Here is a 21,515-nt window from a genome sequence, read left to right on the forward strand (position 1 = left end):
AGTTTTTCCACCTGTGCTGAAATTTTTAGTTTATTTGCGATAGTGCATGATAGATCCTGGTCTGTTCTAATACTGTGCATTGCTTTTATCACATTTATCTTTCTTAGTATTTTTGTTGATCTATTCCCTCTTCTATAATCTTCTAACAATGACACTTCTTGTCTTAATTGCTTTATAGTTTTCTCTATTCCATATTTCCATGATGGAATTTGATTTCTCCCCTTCCTTTCCCTCACTAACTTGTGTTCTTGTGGGTGAACTTTATCAGTTACTAATTTAGCAGCACAGTAGCATATCCTGTTTACTTCTGTTATATCACATGGATATCTATGGACGGTCCTAATTACTGCATTCATTTGTTTTATCAGACTTCTTACTTTTTGGGTTTTATTGACCTTCTGCAGTCTATTTCTCTCATTGATCTTGATATACCTATCCAGGTCCATTAAATCAAACAACTCTTCTCTTAGCTCATTTTCTTCCAAACTGAGGGCACATCCCTTGTTTTCAGTTTACTGCGGGCATTCCATAGAAAGTTCTATAGCATCGTCCTGTGGCACGTTCTCTTCAATTTCATCCTGTGTCATCTGTTGCTGTCATATGGGAACTCACTGGCCTATCACTCCTCAACATTGAACTGCATCACAGTTTCATGTCCCTTTCCTTGCTGTCTAGCTTCAAGTGAATGTTTATACTGGTTTCCTGTGGAAGGCTCCAAAATATCTTCATATGGCACCTGACCAATTGCTTCCTGTTCCACTGGTTTCCCCTTAATTTGGATACCAATTGCCCTGTCCTGTTGTGGTGCTTTCTGCATTTGATTTTCTACACTGAATCCTTCTCTTTGCAGCTGCTACATAACTTCAATTTCTGTTTCTTTGACTTCTCCATTACTAATCTTTTTTTCTACTTTTCCTCTTAAGTCTTCTTATTTTTTGTATTGCAAAGTTTTTCATATCTGGATTCCTTTGCCTGTATTTCTCTTCAAATATCTTGGGTGCTACTCTTTGTATTGGTTAGTTTTGCTTTCTCCTTTGCATAAATATTGCATCGTATTAAATCTCTTTTCCTTTCCCACGTCCATATTTCTTCTTCACATGTATTCTGATCTTGCTTTTCCTTGCTCTGGGGACTCACTCCATCATGCTGTGATGTAGTCTGTGTTAGACTTTCTACATTAAATCCTTCACTTCGCAGGCACTCCAAAACTTCAACATCTATTTCTTTAACTTCTGCTTTACTAACCTTTTCCACATTACATCTTTGTGATATTAATTTTTTATTGTGAATTTTCCATATCTGGATGCCTTTGCCTGTATTTCTCTTTGAATATATTTGAGACTGCCTTCTCTATATCAGTTAACTTGGCTTTCTTCTTTGCATAAATATTGTACCATATCAAATATCTTTCCCATGTCCATATTTCTTTATATTTTTTTCAAATATATCTAGGTTTTGTTTATATTTATCAGATGGTTCTTTTTCCAAACAGATCAAAGTTTCTTGATCTATATACTGTTCTTCAAAAATCTGTTGTATTAATGAACACAAATTTTTATTTAAAACTTGACAGTTTTTCTTGTGGAAGCATTTTTCTCAATCGTTTTGTGCATCTTCTGTCTGAAAATTATGGGCTTTTTACATAACAGTAACAATGCATAATTTCTTTCTTATCCTCAATAGTCCACTCTATTGTCTTTATGGCTCTTTGGCCAATCAATTTTTGTGATGTTTGTGGACTGCTACTTCCTTCTACAACAAGGGGGCCATCTTCCCCCTTGGCCTGGCCTCATTGTAGTAATGTTTCCGTATTTTGAGGATTCTACACTATCATTTTTTCCAGTCCTTGCACCAGTGCACCTACCAGGATTGGGCACTTTTTTTATCCTGGGTCTTGTGCACGCAGCTATCTTTTTTTTTTTGTTTTTGACCTACTTCTGTCCATGATATATGCTACATAAATACAGTCGATATATCAGTGTTGCCTTGGTGAGATTTTGTGAAAAATAGGGTCCACCTCACGAAAGTAATCACAAAGACATGAGGAGGAATTAAATTTCAACACTACTACTCTCCTTTACTTGCTGACTCTTCATCTCTCCATTAGGACCCCTTCAGTCACTGTATGGTGCATAGGATGTCTGACGTGGCTAGTAGAATGTGGGACATAAAAGTGACACCTGCATGCAACAGCCCTCAGAAAGTGCAGTTTTGTACCTACCATAAATGTAGATGTTCGAGTGTTCACACTGCTGCAGTCATCACACTTGGGTTATCCTGCCGTCAGGCGGTCCCGCAATCGGCCAGAGTTCCAAAGTCTTGGTCCGGCGTCGGTTGCTGTCGCTTCTTCCCTGACGTCAGTGTGCCAGGGGTATATAATATGCATCCAACGCGTTTTTCTTGCCCCAGATGTCAGGTGCCCCCAAGTGGGTAGGCAATACATATTGCTAATCAAAAATATACATATAAAATAAAAACAATACCTTCAGTTACCAGCAAATACACCCCAAAGGTTGTATAGGATAGAAGGGTATAGATAAGTCCAGCTAGTTCAGAGGGGATGGAGGGAAGGCAACCTGGACTGCAGCAGTGTGAACACTCGAACATCTACATTTATGGTAGGTACAAAACTGTACAATGTTCATCGTGTTACACTGCTGCAGTCATCACACTTGGGTTGAATCCCAAAGTTAAGTTTGGGTGGCTGGTCTATAAAGAGTTAGGATTGGCTAAGAGGCCCTGCAGAACTGCAGTGGCAAATCCTGCTCTGGATTTAGAGTAAAGAGGCAGGTGGTAATGCTTGGTGAAGGTGTGCACTGAACTCCAAGTTGCAGCCTCCAAAATTTCCTTGGTAGGTACACCTCTGAGAAAGGCTGCTGAAGTGGTTGTTGCCCTGGTGGAATGAGGCCTAATGTTATTAGGGACTGATTTTCTATGCTGTGTGTAGCAGTACCGAATACAGTGTCCTATCCATTTGGATATAGTCTGCTTTGAGATAGCCTTGCCTTGTGATCCTGCAGCATATGTTACAAACAGTTGATCAGTTTTCCTGAAAGCTTTCATTTTGTCCAAGTAGAAGCGTAGCTGCCTGTGTATGTCCAAAGAATGCAGAAGTTTCTCCCCTTTATTTTGGGGGTTTGGATAAAAAGTAGGCAAATGGATGGTTTGGTTAAGAGCCACACTAGATACCACCTGTGGCATGAAGGTAGGGTTTGTCCTTAAAGATAACCTGTCCTGATGAAAAATTATAAAAGGTTCCACTGCCATTAATGCCTGTAGCTCTGAGACTCTTCGTGCTGAAGTTACTGCCAGGAGCAGAGCGGTTTTCCATGATAAAAATTTTTGATCGGCTGTATTGGCTGGCTCAAAAGGTGGTAGGGTCAGTTTTTCCAAAACGAAATTGGGGTCTCAAGTTGGTGTTGGTGCTCTCCGGGGCTGTCTTGTGTTTTTAGCCCCTCTGAGGTACTGCTTTAGCAAGGGATGAGAGAGTAAAGGAGGATCCGTGTTGTAATGTGCAGAAATGGCAGGTGTGTGGATCTTAATTGATGAAAAGGATATGCCTCTGTCCAGCATCTCAGTTAAGTATTGTAAAATCTGAGGAATGTTTGGAACAAGAGGGTCAAGGCTGTGAGCCTGGTTCCAGGCGCAGAATCTCTTCCATTTTTCTGAGTAAGCTTTCCTGGTGCTAGGCCTCCTGGCCTCCAAAATGACATCCATAACAGCTTTAGAGAGAGGTGTTGCCTGTTTGACTAAAGTATCTGCCATGCAGCCAGGTTTAGGGTTTTGAGCTAACCGTGTAGGATCTGATTGTTTTGTTGAGTCAGAAGGTGTGGAATTTGGGGCAAAATCCATGGTGGGCCCTGAGCCAAGTTCCTTAAGATAGGGTACCAGTGCTGGCGTGTCCAGTCTGGAGCAATCAGGATCATCTGTGGTTTCTTAGGCATGGAGGACTGTCCAGGAGAATGCTGTACTTGTTTCTTTGTCTTTAATGGTACCTTTGTCTTGGCTGTTGTTTTAATGGTAAGTTGTGAAGGCTGAAAACACCCTGAGAAGCCGGTGCCTGCTCAGCAGCTCTGGACTCATCTGAGGGATTAGTTTCCGTAGGCCCAATACCGTGAGTTTCCAGAGGCCTAGATGTCTCCACGTGGGAGTAGGAAGCGGCCTGTGGCTCTGAGGTAGCGGGTGTCAGGGGCTGCGGAGGCGCCTCACTGAGAACCGGCGACTGGTCTATTAGAGGTTTTGTCGTCGGTTTTGGACCTCGGATGCCGGTCTTTATCCTTGTCTCTGCGTTTTTTCGGTATTGAGGTCGTCGGCTGATCCAACTGCATGATATAATTGAACCTTCGGCCAAAGTAGTGTAAAGCAAAATCAAAATGTCTTTTTATAGTGCGTTTGTTGAATCTAGCACAAAACCGACAACTAGTGACGTCGTGATCAGGGCCTAGGCATGGAATACAGTAAGAGTGGAAGTCCTTATGAGGTATTTGCTTCCCACAAGAAATACAATTATTAACTTTTTCTGACATCGGTCTGAGGCAAGAAAAAGGCTTCTCCAATGGGGTACTTAGCTTTATTGAAGACTTCGGATCTGAAATTCGACTTCGAAAATGTCAGGAGTCGGCCGACTGGCACTCGCGAACTGCTTCTGCTTCGGGCACCGTGCGGCAAGAAAGACGGAAGAAAATGGCGTCTGATGCATATTATATACCCCTGGCGCACTGACGTCAGGGAAGAAGCGACAGCAACTGACGCCGGACCAAGACTTTGGAACTCTGGCCGACTGCGGGACCGCCTGATGGCAGGATAACCCAAGTGTGATGACTGCAGCAGTGTAACACGATGAACATCTGAAAGCACCAGTTGGAACCACTCATAGCAAGGGTAATGCCAGCCCTGTGCCATCCAGAAAGGGAAATGTTGCATAGCAGGAAAGGTAGGTGGAAGGAAGACTGCAAATGGAAAAGGATATCTATGGTTATGGTAAGAGTTTACACAACTTTTCTATGTCCTTCTATTCACATGTTGCAGTATTCATCACATATGGGTGAGTGCCAAAGCTCACTGTGAAGGGGAAGGTGGCCTACTTGAGTTCTCCAGGAATCCATGGAGGACAGCCCTGGCAAAATAAGCTCTGGCCCTAGAAGTGTGCTCTGATAGTGTTTGAAGGTATGCATTGAAGACCAAGTGGCCGCTTCCAGTATGGTGGAGGCATCCAAATCCCTGAAGAAGGCCCCCTGAGGAGGCAAGTACCTTGTAGGGATTTCCCATGGTGTTTGTAGCAAAAGGTGATAGCTTTGGAAATCCATGTTGAGATGGTGTGTTTAGTTACTGCCTTCCCCAGGGCCCTGGAGTGGAAGGAGATAGACCGTTAATCAGCTTGTCTGATGGACTTGGTTTTGTGCAGTTAATATCAGAGTTGTATGTGCACGTCTGGGGAATGGAATACTCTCTCTCTGTCTCCCTGTGGATTAAGAAAGAAGGTTGGCAGGTGGATGGCCTGATTTAGGAAAAGGTCATTCACCATCTTGGGCATGAAGGGAGAGGTTAGTTCTAAGAATAACCCTGTCAGTGTGGAATACTAAGAAGGGTGGAATATCCATGAGGGCTTGCAACTCTGAAACTCTCCTGACTGTGGTCAAGGCCACAAGGACGACCGTCTTCCCTGTATAGTGTTTTAGGGGAGCTTTGTCTGCTTGCTTGAGTGGAGGGAGTGTGAGCTTCTCTAAAACATAGTTGATGTATCATTGGGGAGGGAGGGGTTCCTGGGTGGTTTGAGGTGAAGGACCCCTTTAAGGAATAACTTGCCTGGAAGTTAAGGGGGGATCTAGAGGGAGGCATGCTGAAATGGCAGACAAGTGGGTTTTAATGGATGAGAAGGCCAACCCTGTCTGCAACAGTTCACACAGGTAAGTCAGTACTAGAGAGGTCTCGCTTTCCAGCGGGTCCAACGGCCTCTTGAGACACCATATTAAAAATCTCTTCCACTCTGATAGGCAAGACTTCCTTGTATTTGGTTTCCTGGCCTCCCTGAGGACAGTGAGCATGTCCTCATTGCAAAGGTGTCTGAAAGGGATCAGAATCCTATCACCCACAGGGTGAGGTGCACAGATTGCCACTGTGGGTGTATTTGAGATCCCTTGCGCTGTGTGAGAAGGTCCACTCTGGGAGGGTAACTTATGGTGATTGCCCTTGGATAACTGTAAGAGGAGGGGGAACCAATTATGTCTTGGCCAATAGGGATTCACCAGCAGGATTTCTGGTCTGTCCTGCTGGATCTTGAGCAGGACCTTCTGAAGTGGGAAGGGGAGGGGGATGCACAGAGAAACATCCCCTTCCAGGAGATTGAGAAGGCATCTGCTGCCACAGCCTGATGATGTAGAAGTCTGGTGCAGAAAGACGGACGTTGCCTGTTGACGGAGGAGGCAAACAGGTCTATTTGAGGTGTACCCCACCAGTGGACCAGGCCCAGGAAGATGACACTGTGAAGCATTCATTCATGATGGTTTGTCATGGATCTGCTGAGGGAGTATGCCTGAGAATTCTGTTGTGAAGGAAAGTAAACTGCCTGTAAGGTTACGCCCTGGGATGTGGCCAGTTCCCACACCAGGAGAGCCAGTCTGCAAAGCAGATAAGATATGCCCCCCCCCCCCCCCGCTTGTTGAGATACCACAGCACTGTGGTACGGTCTGTAAAGATTTTTAGTGGTCCTTGTTGTAGATTAGTTTGGAAGGCTTGCAGGGCCAGTAAGACTGCCCTCATCTCTGATATTGACGTGTTCTTTCCTGTGTGGCGCTGGCCACACTCCTTGGACTCTCAGGTACCCCAGAGTTGCTCCCCAGCCCAAGCCTAAGGCATCTATGTGCATTATCCATTTGGGCTGAGCTGGTTGAAGGGGAAGACCTGGGTTGAAGTTCACCTGCTGTCTGAGCCAGGGCAGGAGAGGTACCCTGTACTCGAAGGGAGTGGGAGTGTTGGGTCCGAAGTGACATGAGGTGCCATTGCAATTTCTTCATATAGAGTCTTGCTAACGGAAGCATGGGGACAGTGGCCGCCATGTAGCCCAGGAGCCTGAGGTATTGCCTTGCTGTTAATTCTGGGGTCTTGAGGACCAGAAGTAGGTGTTGTGTCAAGCTTTCCACCTTTTTTGGGGGGGGGGGGGTAAGATTTCATAATATCTGCCCGAATCCTGCACCCTAAGAAGACAATGTCTTGAGTAGGTTCCAGATGGGATTTTGGAAGTTGACTGTAGGAGAGTAATGGCAACTTACAAGTGTTGCTGGAGGGCCTTTCTGCAGTCTGCCTGAATTAGCAAGTCGTCCAGGTAAGGGAATATCTGGATTCCTTTTGTCCTGCAGAAGGCAATAACTGGAGTCAGAAATTTACTAAAGACACTGGGTGCAGTGGAAAGCCCAAAGGGCAAGGGAGAGAATTTAAATTGAGAGGAACCCAAAGACAACCTCGGATATTTCCTGAAACTGGGCCTTATAGGGATGTGAAGGTAGACATCCTTGATATCCAAGGTGGACAAGAACCCTTGGGGGAGGGGGTGGAGGAGTGGAAATAGTAAGGTCAACACCCTGAAGGATGGACCTGAAGGAAGAGGTTGAATAGTGAGAGGTCCTGAACTGGCCTCCAAGGACCATCTTTTCTCGGAACCAGGAAAATCCTTGAGTAGAAGCCTTTTCCTTTTGCAGACAAAGGGACTGTTTGAATGGTGCCCTGAGCCATCAGGTTATTTAACACTGGCTACAATAGGGAGAGCTGTTCTTTTGAAGGCTGTGGGATACCCCTTCTCTTTGGCGGCATAAGCCAGGTCATAAAATACCCATTCTCTATTACAGAGAGGACCCATTTGTCTGAGGTGATGTGTCCACACTTGGAGACAGTGAAAAGCACTCCGAGATGGATATTGGGAGGAGTGGTTTTCAAGTTTGGCAGGTAGTCCGACACTACCTGCCCTGTCTTGAAAGGGAGGCCTCTGGCTAGAAGAGGTGATGGGTTGCTTCCTAGAAGTTTTCCTAGGCCTTGTGGAAGCAGCATGGTGAGTGCGCTTTCTAAATCAATTGCGTTTTTGCTGAGTAATTCCTCTGGAATTTTGGAATAAGAGAAACCAGCAGGTGTTTTAACTCCTGCATCTCTTTCCCCTTTTGCTGTAATGACTTAAGTCAGCCACTTTTGTTCCAAACAGGGCTGTGTTGTTCAAAGGGGCATCAACCAGCTTGGCTCTAAAGTCATCTGGTAGAGATTGTAACCAGCTTGGCTCTAAAGTCATCTGGTAGAGGTTGTAAGCGTTGCCAGGAGTACCTTCTCAAAGCAGATGCTGATGCTGCTGATCTGGCTGAGGCCTCAGCAGCATCATAACTGCACTTTATAGCGTGTCTGGTAAACTGACACGTGAGAAAGTACAGTTGTGTACACTTACCATAAATGTAGATGTTGGAGTGTATTCACTGTTGCAGTCATTACATTTGGGTTATCTGCTTGCAGGTAGCCCTCAGTCGGCCTGATTAAGTCTTGGGTCCTGCATCAGTTGCTGTCCCTTCTATGTCGTCAGGTCATCAGGGGGTATAAAATATGCAGCCGATGCCATTACATAAGTTTTTCTTGCCCCAGATGTCAGGTGCCCCCCTAATGGGAAGCAATTTAACATAAAAGCACAAAGATATACCTCCAACAAAACAGCAAATACACCAAAAAGGCTTTTAAGCATAGTAAAGGAAAGTAGAGGTATAGCCAAAAGAAGGTAGGGGGCAGGAAAGAGGGTAACCAGGACTGCAACATTGAATACACTCTAACATCCACATTTATGCTAAGTGTACACAACTGTACTATGTTCTTCGTGTTTCACTGCTGCAGTCATTACATTTGGGTAGGATTCCCAAAGCTATGGTTGGGAGGAGGAATTTAGATAGCATTAGGGCCCGCTAATAAGGACCTGCAAGACTGCAGTGGCAAAGCTAGCTGTGGATTTAGAGAAAATTGGCAAATGATAATGCTTGGTGAAAGTATGTACAGAACTCCAGGTAGCGGCTTCTAGGATGTCCCTGGTAGGGACACCTCTGAGAAAGGCTGTAGAGGTAGATGCAGCGCTGGAGTGAGGTCTGATCCCCCTGGGGGATAGGTTTTCCATGGTGCTTATAGCAGAAATGAATACAATGGCTTATCCATTTAGAAATGGTTTGCTTTGAAATAGCCTTCCCCTCTGCCCCTGCAGCAAATGCCACCAGCAGTTGTTCAGATTTCCTTTGAGGTTTAGTCCTGTCCAAGTAGAATCTAAGTTGTCTGTGCACATCTAAGGAATGCAGTATCCGTTCCCCTTTATTCTGTGGATTGGGAAAGAAGGTTGGCAAATGAATGGACTGATTAAGAGCCACACTGGATACCACCTTGGGCATGAAGGATGGATTGGTTCTCAGGGATACCCTGTCCGCATGAAAGATGATGAAAGGCTCCACTCCCATAAGGGCCTGTAATTCTGATACCTTTCCAGCTGAAGTGATTGCTAAAAGGAAAGCTGTTTTCCAAGAAAGAAATTTTAAGTCTGCAGTAGCAGCTGGCTCAAAAGGAGGTAGAGTGAGTTTCTCCAAGACAAATTTAAGGTCCCAGGCTGGGGTTGGAGCTCTCCTGGGTGGTCTCAAAATTTTGGCCCCTCTGAGGAACTGCTTCAGCAGTGGATGAGAGAAGAGGGGAGGTTCTGTGTTATATTGAGCTGAAATGGCTGAGGCATGGATTTTAATGGAGGAAAAAGACAGGCCCTTGTGAAGTATCTCAGTTAAGTATTGTAAAATCTGAGGTAAATTGGGCGCTGCTGTGCTCATCCCTTGAGATTGGTTCCAGGCACAGAATCCTTTCCATAAGACTTTCTAGTACTAGGCCTCCTTGCCTCTAAAATTATATCACAGGTTTGCTGAGGGATGGTAAAGGAGAGATTAAGTAATTAGCCAGGCTGCAAGGTTCAGTGTTAGAAGCTGAAGGTGCAGAATCTGGTTCTCCTGCTGAGACAGCAGGGAAGGAGTTTTGAGGCAGGTGACATGGAGATAACTGACACACTGCGCAGGAGGGGGTACAAGTGATGGCACGGCCAGTCTGGAGCAATCAAAATCACCCTTGGTTTGTCCTGTTTGATTTTCAGTAGTACTTTGGAGAGAAGAGGTGTGTGTGTGTGGGGGGAAGAGGCATAGACTGACAGTTTTTTCCAGCTGAAGGACAGAGTATCCACTTTCCAGGCTTGTTTGTGGAGAGTCCTTGTGCAAAATTTGTCCAATTTATAGTTCTGGGGAGAGGCAAACAGGTCTATATCTGGGCTCCCCCATTTGCTTGTCAACATGTTGAAAATCCTTGGTTCCAGTTTCCACTTGTGTGGGTCCATGAGGTTTCTGCTTAGTCCATCTGCCAGTGTATTTAACTTTCCTGGTAGGAATTGAGCTTGTAGGTGTACTTGGCAGCTCAAGGCTGTGTTCCACAATGCCATGACTAGTCTGCAGAGGGGGTAAGAATGTGTACCCTTCCTGCTTGTTTATGTACCACATAACAGTGGTGTTGTCCGTCTTTACCATTAGTTGTCCTGGAAGAATGTGGTCCTTGAAGGCTGTCAGAGCATTCTGTACAGCTAACATTTCTTTTTGATTGATATGCAGGTGCATTTGACTTGGGTTGCATTTGCCCTGAATGCACTTCCCTGCCAGGTGAACCCCCATGCACAGTCTGCATCTGTTAGGGTTTGGGTGGCAGGGGGGTGGTTTGAAAGTAGTCCCTTGTTTTGGTGGCAGGCCTCTGCCCACCAAAGGAACTCTAGGCGTAGGCAAGGTATGATAGGAACCATTGTTTCTAGGTCTTGAGAATGTTGACACCACAGGCTTTTTAAATACCACTGTAGGTTCCTCATATGCAGTCTTGCATATGGAATTAGAAGAATGCAGGAGGCCATGAACCCCAAGGCTTGCAGTATTTGTTTTGCAGATAGCAGGGTTTATGTGGCCACTTGTTTGAAGCAGTCTGTCAAATGAATTTGCTTTTCTGGTGTGAGGTAAGCCATCTGGGAAGTTGTATTCAAGCTTGCTCCAAGGAATATCATTTGTTGACAGGGTACCAGGTGTGACTTCTTTTTGTTTATGGTGTACCCCAGACAAGTTAGAACCCTTTTTACAAAGGCCAGATGATTCAAAAGTATGTCCTAGCTTTCTGCCTGAATTAGACAATCGTCCAGGTATGGGTATATTTGAATATTTCTTTGCCTGCAAAATCCAATAACTGGAGCTAGGCACTTTGTGAATACCCTGGGTGCAGTAGATAAGCCAAAGGGCAGTGCAGAGAACGGATAGTGCATGCATCCTGCTTTGAAGCGTAGGCATCTTCTGCAAGATTCTCTGACTGGGATGTGCAGGTATGCTTCTTTTAAATCTAGTGTTGCCAACCAGGCACATCTTTGCATAGCATAGGAAGTAACTGAAGAGTCAGCATCTTGAATTTTGGAATCTCCAAAAAGGTGTTTAGAGTAGACAGGGTCCAGGATAGGACGCCATGAATTGTCTTTTCTGGGTACCAGGAAAAGTCTTGAGTAGAAACCTTGTCTCTTTTCCTCTTCTGGTACCAGTTGAATAGCCCTCATGCTTAAGAGAGAAAGTACTTGTTTTTTGGCCTCTGCCCACTGATTTTGGGGGTAGGTCCAGCCACCCACTTGGTGTTGGCAAGGTGTGGAAGTGAAATCTGTAACCCAGGAACACTATTTAAAACCCATTTGTCCTGCGTAACGAGTTCCCAATTCTTTGCATGAAGAGCAATCTTTCTGCCCAAAGGGGCAGTCAGTTGATAAGTGCTTGGAAATTTTAAAAGGAAGTCATTGAGACAGTTTACCATGAGGGGAGTCATATTATTCCCAGACTTTAAGTGGAGGCCCCCCATTGCTTAGTTCTGAGAGTCCCCTGAGACTGAAACCTGGGGGTTTTGCTGTGTCTGGCTTTGGTTTGAGAAGACCTGGAAGGGGCTGGAAAGGACCAATTCTTAGAGGGCCAGTGCCTACTAAATCTAGGAGGATGAACTTGTAAAAAAATCTTTAACAGTTTGCATAGATTTAGCTTCATCTTCCATCTTTTTAAGAACTTCCTCAGCCTTGTAGCCAAAGAGGCGGCCCTGATTTAAAGAAGCATCCAACAATTTAGCTTTAACATGATCAGGCAAAGACTGCTCCTTAAGCCAAGCATGCCTTCTGAGCACAGACCCAGTAACACCAGCCCTGCAAGAGGCCTCTAATGAATCAAAGCCACATTGCAAAGTATATTTTCCAACTTGTTCGGCAGAATGCATTAAATCCTGTAATTATTTTCCACACATCAACATCATTTTCTGTTTAAGCAGTCCAATAACATTGTTGCGGATATTTTAACATATGAAACTGGCAGTTTAAAGCCTAATGACCAAGGTTGCAGAAGTGTAAACCTTCTTACCTCATCTATCCAGCGCCCTGAGCCTCTATCAGAAGGGCTAGGATTTTTATCAGTAGAAGCCTTAATGCCCTTGGGCCTCTGTGAAATTGTCTCTGGATCTGCAATAGGATTTTTGAAAAGGAACTTGTGGGACTCAGCGACCCTGCAGTATCTGTCAGGTTTTCTGAAAGCAGGAGGCAGGGAATCAGGGGCCAAACTAGATTCCGAAAAAGCATCAACAATGTCTAGTACAGGTGGAATAGCTAAAGACCTATGCTGAGTTAGGAGAGGGAAATCCCTAAGCCTCTTTTTTGAATCAGAAAAATCCTGGCTTTCCCAGTGGAAATGCTCCCTTAGAGTATGTAAGGTTTCCCCAAAAGGAAAATCCTCAGGAGGGGAAGCCGAGTGAGTGGAGTCCTCTGCATAAGAATCTTCATAAGTAGGTAAGGGCCAATCCAGACCATCAGAAGAGTCAGAAAAAAACAGAATCCTGATCAGAAGTCTCAATCAACCAGTCCTAGGCCTCTTAGAGGGGGGGGGGGGTGGCTACCCCTGATTAGAGTAATTAGATCTTCAGCCATTCTTCTTTGTTTTTTAGGCATAGAGGCCTGAGCATGTGGCCTGGACGTGGGTTTTTTAGACATGGGTCGAGATTTAGGCCTAAGCAATGAAGGAGGCGTCGATTTAATATGCAAGTCCGTAGGCCTGAATACACCCTCAGAAGCTGGTGCCAGCACAGCGGCTCCGGACGCATCCAAGGTAGAGACATCCGCGGGGTTCCATAGTTGAAGCATCTCGCAGCATACTGGACTCAGAATGGGTCTCAGTAGAGGCCAGCAAATCAGAAGTAGCGGGTATCAGGGGCTGCGAAAGCGCCTCATTGAGTACTGGCGACTGGCTTAGGAGAAGCGTTGTCGGCAGTTTTGGACCTTGGCGGCCTGTCTCTGTCTTTATCTTTGCGTTTTTTCGGAATCCCGTTAGTCGGATGGCTAACCCACATTTCTGGATAATTAAACTGAGAACCGAAATATTTAGAGGCAAAAATATACCGACGACCGACAGTGCGCTGACTAAATAAAGCACAAACCCAACAGCAAGGTAAGTCATGGTCAGGGCCTAGGCAAGGAATACAGTACGAATGAAAATCTTTAGGAGGTATTTGCTGTCCACAAGTAATGCAATTAACTTTTTCTGACATCGGTAAGAAGCAAAAAAAAGTTGCCCCAACGGGGTACTTAGCTTTAGTTGAAGACTTCGATTCTGAAACTCAAAAACGGAAATTTCAGGAGTCAGCCGACCGGCACTTGCAAACTACTTCTGCTTTGGGCACCGCACGGCAAGAAAGACTGGTGTAATGGCGTTGGCTGCATGTTTTATACCCTTGACGACCTGACGTCATGGAAGAAGGGACAGCAACCGACGCAGGAACCAAGACTTTGTTAATCAGGCCAACTGAGGGCTACCTGCAAGCAGATAACCCAAATGTAATGACTGCAACAGTGAAACACTAAGATCAACAACTAGGGAAGACAGGGAAGCTTTGGCAGCAGAATGTTGGGAGTCTGACAATTCCTTGGAGATCTTCTCCAAATGAGACAAGGCATATTTAGCCATGTGTGTCTGGTAATTGGTAGCTCGGAAAGCCAGAGCAGCAGAAGTGTATATTTTCTTACCCAGACGTTCCTTAGTTTTGCTGTCCTTGTCCGCAAGAAAAATGGTGGTGGAAGGCAATAGTTTTGAAGCCTGATCAGTGAAATGAAATTAGTAGCAGGGTCTGCAGCAGGACACTTAGAAACTTTGCATTCTCAGGAACTTTATAAAAACCTGTCAGGTCTGTGTGGAGCAGAGGGCTGTGAGTTTGGGTTCTGGGATACTGAAGAGAAGGCAGATAGAATGGGTGGAACAGCAGTAGGGGTTATGGAATCCATCTGAATGAGGTCAAAATACCCGTTTTGGACCTCTGACATTTCAGATGATTCCCACCCGAAATGTTCCTTCATTTTAGAAATAGTTTCCCCAAAGGTTAAATCCTTTGCTGAGGAGTTGGGGTCCACGGACTCTTCCTCTGGGGAGCCATATCCCAGGGGGGAAGGCAGCTGAAAGCTATAAGATAGTGGTTCTTCAGAAAAAGAAGAATCAGAGAATTCTTCCACTTCCCTCTGACAGGGATAGGATTGTCTGAGGCCTAGGGCTTAGGATGGGAGAAGGGATAGTGGATGTTCCTGGAGTAGTAGGCTGTAAGGCCATAAAGGCATTAAACAGACTTTGGCCGAAGGCCTGCCAGTCCAGGGTACTTTCAGGAGCAGGAAACATATGCTTTCCTTTTTCCTTTCTTTTGAGAGACCTTGCGGGCATCTGTATGGAGGAAGGCCTGAAATCTGGTGACTGTAAGGTAATGGAGGGATCTTACGGTCCAGGCCTAGAACACTTTTTATTTATTTTACTTTATTTTACATTTGTTGACCGGGATAGTCTGACTGAAATCATGTCCATTTTCAGCAGAGGCCCAGGGAGAAAAGCTCCAAGACAAACAGCAACAACTAAAATAAAAAAATGAAGACACTTTACAGATTTGATATTTACAAAGACAGAACAACAATTTCACTGGTAAGGGTTAACCACTGGATAAAGTCAGGAGAGAAAGAAGATAAGACAGTACCTTGACTAAGAATTTATTTATATATGAGGTATGAGTTAGCCAGGCTTGTTACAGTGGCAAAGCCAGTTTAGAGCCAGATGTTGTTTGAGTCTGGTTTTAAATTGAGTTAGAGAGGAGAGCAATGTAATTTCAGCTGGCAGTAGGTTCCAGACTCTGCCAACGGTGTTTGCAAATAGGAAGTCACCAGCTACATTGCTAGTTTTGATAGTGTGAATTAGTAGTTTGAGGATCGAAGTAGTCTTGAATTGCTACAGGGGGGTAATAATATTTTTAAGGGCAGATGTATTATCTGGATTTAGGAGGATTTTCTTGGCCACAACCAGAAGGTTAAATTGGATAAGACTGGAAAGTTCTAGCCACTCAAGTTGTTTAAGGCAGGCCAGTGGTAAACCTGGCAATGTGACTGTAACATGTTGATAGTCTGTTAAGTACAGACTTATTTAGATTAGAGAGAAGGGGGGAAAGCATATAGTAGGGTTGAGATAAGTGTAAGCGGGCAATGGCAATCTTAGCTGGAGGGGTTAAGAAGGCTTTTATTCTGTATAGTGACCCAAGTTTTTTATTGATGGTCTTGATCACTTGATTAACATGTAGGTTAAATTTTAGGTTATCAATAGTGACACCTAGTAGTTTTGTAGAAGGGTCAGGGGAGATAATTGTTCCATCTTTTGCAATTATGGTGAAGGTAAAAGTTGTAGACCTTTGTGTGGGTGAAAATAGCAGCACTTTAGTTTTTTTGGGATTTAGTAACAATCGACGTTCTGAGAGCGTTTTCTATACTATTAAAGGCGGACTGGGTAGCAAACCTCAAGTCTGCAGGAGATGTAGCTGAACAAATCAGGGTGGAGTCATCAGCGTATTGGATACAATTAACATTAGGGATGACAGTATGCAGGTTAATAAAGATGGAAAAGAGAAGGGGCCCAAGTATGGAGCCTTGTGGGACTCCAAGGGTGGTAGGTAATAGGATGGAGAGCTTGTTCTGCCAGATAACAGCCTGTTGCCTCCCACTGAGGTAGGATTTAAACCACTGAAGGGCTTTAGAGTTAAGGCTACAAGTCTGGAGGGTGTATATCAACAGTTGATGATCCACCATGTCAAATGCCTTAGAAAGATCCAAGAAGAAGGCCGAGGATATTTGACTATTGTTACAGTTATTGAAAGTATTGGTAAAGGCTAGTAGGGCGGAGGTCGTGCTGTGTTATGGACGGAAGCCATGTTTGGTATCGGCTAGGAGGTGATTCTGCATTAGGTGGTGCATGAGTTGTTTTTGTATACATTTTTCCATGCTCTTTGCAAGTGAAGAAAGTATGGCTATTGGTCTATAATTGGAGAATTCAGTGGAGGAACCTCCTTTAAGTAGTGGGATTACGTAGGATGTTTTCCAAATGGTGGGAATTTTAGCCTCAGCTATCGTACGATTAATTAGTATAGAAACTGGATAGGCAATAGCATCAGCTGATTTTTGAAGGTATTCGGCAGGGAGTTGGTCACTGGAGAGTGTGGTGGTCTTCAGTTTTTTGATTACGTTACAAATACAAGAAGTGGGCACTGGTTGGAAACTGAAAGAGTAAGTTTAAATGGGTGGCACCATCAGGGTTGGAAGAGCTAGGAGGTAATTGGCTGGCTAGAGCTTGAATTGTCTCAGTAAAGAAGTGGTTAAAACTGTTTGAGACATCCTCAGGGGATTTGTCACTAGTAGCAGCTGGGATAGGGGTAGATGTTTTACCAGGGTGAAGCAGATTATTCAGACCAGCCCAGAATTGCTGAGGGTTGTTCTGGTTGGCTATCTGCAGATTACAGTAGCACTGTTTTTTGTCACTTAAGATGGATCTTTTAGTTTCATTCCTAGCTTGTTGGTATTTAACATGATCATTGGGGAGTTTAGTGGACCGCCATCTGGCCCAAAGTTTATTTCTGTTGTTGATTTTTAGTAGAGACATTTTAGAAAGCCAATGTGCAGTTTTAGCTTTAGTTCTCTTAAAGCGGGCAGGTGCGTGCCAGTCAAGGATTTCAAGAAATTTGTTGTTAAAATATGCAACTGCATCCTCCAGAGGGAGATGTATTAGCATCGACCAATTACAGGAATTAAGTTCCTGCTGAAATTTGGCAGGGTCAAAGTCATTTTTGTTTCTGACTTTTCTGCGTAATGGTATTTGTGGATTAATGGCTTTTTGTTTAACTATACAAGTGAGAAGGTGGTCACTTAAGTCAACAGGGAGGCTACCGGTAGTGTACAGTTGGGGGCTACTATTTATGAGTACCCAGTCGAGTATACTGCCTTTTTGATTTAGTTTACTCAGTCTGGTAGGGGTAGTTATGACTTGTGAGAATGCATGCAGGTTAATGTGGGTAAGTAGGTGACACTAAGGAGCAGGTGCCCCAGTCTATGTTAAAGTCTCCAAACAGCAGGGTTTCTTGGGGGTAGTAACATGAAAGCCAGTGTAGGGTATCTTCAAGTGTGGTTATATTATTACCCGGGGGGATATACATACAGATGATGTTTATGCATTTACTTTTGTTAAGTTGCAGTCTGGTAGCAAGAATTTCTGAATTATTAATCTGAGGTGGTTGATTAGCATTTATGACTATGTTCAATTCAGATTTATAGAGTATTGCTAGCCCCCCACTTCCTGGAAGCACGATCCAACCTATACAAGTTATACCCAGGTGGCAACACTTCATTATCAGTAGTGTTGGCTTTTAACCAGGTCTCAGATAAACCGAGAATCTCAGGGGAGTAGACAGCCAATAGTGCATGCAGTTCATGTATTTTGTTATTAACATTCTTAATATTGAGATGACAGGCCAGGAGAGAGTTAGCTAGTCTATTGTTTAAAGTTGTATAGTTGAGGTTGCAGGTAATAGGGGTATTACTATTAGATGTGGAAGGGCCTGGGTTGGGGTGCATGTCCCCACTGAGAATAAGGCTGGGACTATACTTGATGAGCTTCAGGAGTTTAACACTAACCCCCCCCGGCGTTGAAAACAGACTTCAGAAAAGCCTTTGTGGACGTGCCCTCCGTGTAAGACTGTGGACTTCCGTTAAGGTACCTGCTGTATCCGAAGTGCCAGAGCCTGAGTCTTCAACCAGACAGACGTCTGAGGGTCGGATTTAAGAGGCGCAGTGGTACCCGTAGGCCTGACTCTCTTGGCCTTCTTTTTCGGTGGTTCGGCAGGTAAGTCCGTGGGAACCTTCCATACCCAAGGCTGTTTGAGATGTTGGTTTTTTAGGTATAGGTTAAGCGCATGCAAACAGCTGCAGAGTTTTGGGCACAAATGCCGGGCAGATGGGGTAGGCCTTGTAGTCATGTGACCTACCTAAACAAAATAAGATACTGATCGTGGACGCCCTTGTAAGATATCTGATGGCCGCAGTTACACTTGCCCTTTCTGGGTGACGAACAAGCATTAGGATACAGCTAATGACTGAAAAAGTTCCCCAACAGGACAACTTACCTGATTTCTTCTGAACCAGACGACCAGGATGACCGGAACACCTGATATTCGACTGGCAGCTGAGAAGTTCTGAGGGTTGGTGCATGTAGACGTCACTTTTATGGCCCACGTTCTACTAGCCACATCAGACGTCACACGCACCATACAGTGACTGAAATCTTTTGTATACTGGCCAGGCGTTCGGGTAGCAAGAGGAGAAAACCCTTATGTGATGAATACTGCAACATGGGAATAGAAGGACATCAAGTATAGCACATGCATGCAATACACCCCTGGAGTGTGGAAATACCTGCACTGTGCACACTTCTGCTTTCATATAAACAAACGCAGGCGCGGTGTATGACATACATGAAAGTAATGTGCAATCCAGGAGGAACCAAACTCATGCAGGAAGGCAACAAACATCCTGCACCACCAAGGGCAAAGTGTAAAGGTTGCACCCAAACCAAACAAGATGAGTGGTTGCATTCTGATGGGAAGTGACTCCAAGGGCAAGGAAGCAAATTTTCCAAAACATGATTGCTCCCCAGGCTAGTGAAAGTGGATAACACATACATACAAAATCTAGAGCACTTGATAATAGTTTTCAATCTTACTCACAAACACTGGTTAATCTACAATGTATGTACTGTACCTGTGTACTATGTATGTATTCTACCTATGTTCCAAATTTCAGCTATACACCACAAATCTATTAATTACCTTTATTTTTAAAATTAATATTTTTTTGTTCTCTCCACTATAACTGTTTATGTGCCGCATACCACTGTAAAAACATGTCTCCTGTAATTTGTGTGTATACTGATCATGTCTAAAAACTAAACGTGTCTGTAATTTTTCTGTGTGGAGCTTTTCTCCCCGGGCCTCTGCTGAAAAAGGGCCTTTTCGGCTCAGTCAGACATCCCCGGTTAACAAATATAAAATAAATAGTGATCACTGGTCAGACATGGTTAGGAATACTACATGCAGTTCTGGAAGTGATTAAGTGTTACTGGAAAGGGCACAATGGAAGGAACAAAATTAAGTAAGGAGAAGGAATGAATGAACTAAAAAGGATGCTAGAGGATTAGCACTATACACACTATGATCTGGAAGACATGAGTCTATAAAATCATGAAAACTGACTGAATAAGTTGAACTGAGGAGGAAGGATAGGAGGAGGTTGAGAGCAGTCAGCTAATACTACTTAGAACAAATGAGATCACAGAACTAAGTTTTACTACAATGAGAAGGGTATGCAATGTGCTTCTATTGACAGGCTGAAGACAATGTGGGAAAGCTGAAGTGAGGAGAGATGGAAAAGCTATAAAAATCAAAAGTACACTAGATTGACAAAACACGGACTCCTAATGGAAATAATGTGTGTCGCTATTGTGGCTGCAGTGGCCTGGCTACCTAACGCACTGAATGAAGGTCACTATGCATCAACAGAGAAAGCAATTAACACAGGCAAGGTCTACAAACTACAAACGTTTGTATGGAATAAAAATGCACAGCATCATCATCCATCAGGATGAAACAATCCTTGTTTGAGGTTTAAAAACAAGAAATACACATGACCGATATTCAGGAAGACAACACTACCTTTTAGGTGCATTAACTACTAACTACTTTATTACTATTAAGAACAGGGGCCAGCTAAACCAGAATGAAAGGGGGGTGCTGCTCTGACTCTCCATCACTATTATACAATGTAAACATTGTGTGTACAGTTTTACTAAGCAAATCAAAACCTGCAACTGATGATAAAAAAAAGGAAAATAGGGTAGAGAACAGTTTAAAACGCAGTCAGTAAGAAACCCCGGAAAGAAATGCACAAAAACATAGCATGGCAGCAAGGATAACAAAAAGAAGCAAAACCATCTCCAGCCCTGTATGAAATGAAAATGGGTTACAGTCATCTTCACCTTGACCTGTGCTGCACTCTTGCATGTTAATATGCAAATCTACTTTTGCATTCTTGTTATTTTAAGACAAGTGGCAGCCAGGACTAAATGTTATTGAAGTTAAATGTTCTTGGTTCACAGAGTCTAAACAATTCAAATATAAATCAAACCACTCGAAAACTCATACAAAGCAAAACATACTTGAAATGAAAAGGAATAAAAACATCAAAAATCATTGCTTACACTATTTTCTTTTTTCTTACCTGTGATCTACGGCTGGTCTTGGATATGGCTTCCTCCAGCACCTTCTGTTGCTCTGCACGAAGTACATCTAGCTCCTTCTACAGAGACGAGAAAGAAATTTTAAATAAATTGTTTCAGATTTGTTACAAAGCATTAAAAATGACAGAAGTTCACATTCACACTAAGCAGAAGAAACTGCCAACTCATTTGTCAAAAGCCTGAATGCATTACTATAAATCCTTTATAACACATCATGCTTTACTTCTGTTAATTCATTTTATACTACAAGGACAACAGCTGACTGTAAGAGGTTTCCCTGCCGAAGATTTAAGACAGAGCCAACACCACCTCCCTGAGATTTGTATTATGGAAATTTTTCATAAATCTCAAGCTAATGTGCCTAGGACACTCATGACATCTCCTGCCTACAGAAGAGGATACATTCAGCCCCAGGAGTTAAAGGCAAGTCACAACTGCAAGTAAGCATAATATCTATATACATATATGCAATTATACATTTCAAAAGCTCACAAAGTGGGTGGAGTGTCTATTCTTAAATTGGGGAGGTGGGGCAGAAAAGTAAATAAAAACTCACTTCAGAGGGCACCCTCAAGATAAACTAATGGGTGTCCAGTCATACATCTGCTGTATCTTACTTCAGAGGGTTATTATTTTACAGTGGGAGATAGCTGGGAAGAACACCAAGCTAGGGGCAGAAGTTAAAGAAAGCAAATGAAGAATGGGACAAATAAGGCAATCTTGAAGAATGGACTGTGCCAAAGAAAACCTGATTCAGAGTGGAGATCAAGCAATAATGCTTGGCAAAGACATGGACCAAAGACCATG

The 21,515-nt window shown here is 43.8% G+C and overlaps 1 protein-coding gene across 1 annotated transcript in view; it reads right to left on the reverse strand.

The window, feature by feature from the left end:
* The window catches only part of LOC122801558 (SUN domain-containing protein 2-like), a 500,184-nt gene extending 479,260 nt beyond the window's left edge, over positions 1-20,924 (reverse strand). Inside the window, exons 1-2 of the mRNA XM_044071033.1 lie at positions 20,901-20,924; positions 20,690-20,767 (exon numbers count right to left, since the gene is read on the reverse strand). Of these exons, the coding sequence (XP_043926968.1) occupies positions 20,690-20,767; positions 20,901-20,924 (102 nt within the window). The remainder of the gene's footprint in view (positions 1-20,689; positions 20,768-20,900) is intronic.
* Positions 20,925-21,515: the final 591 nt, after the last annotated feature.

Source organism: Protopterus annectens, chromosome 1.part0 (assembly GCF_019279795.1).
Source record: "Protopterus annectens isolate FY-2018-M chromosome 1.part0, PAN1.0, whole genome shotgun sequence".
Classification (NCBI taxonomy): Eukaryota; Metazoa; Chordata; order Ceratodontiformes; family Protopteridae; genus Protopterus; species Protopterus annectens.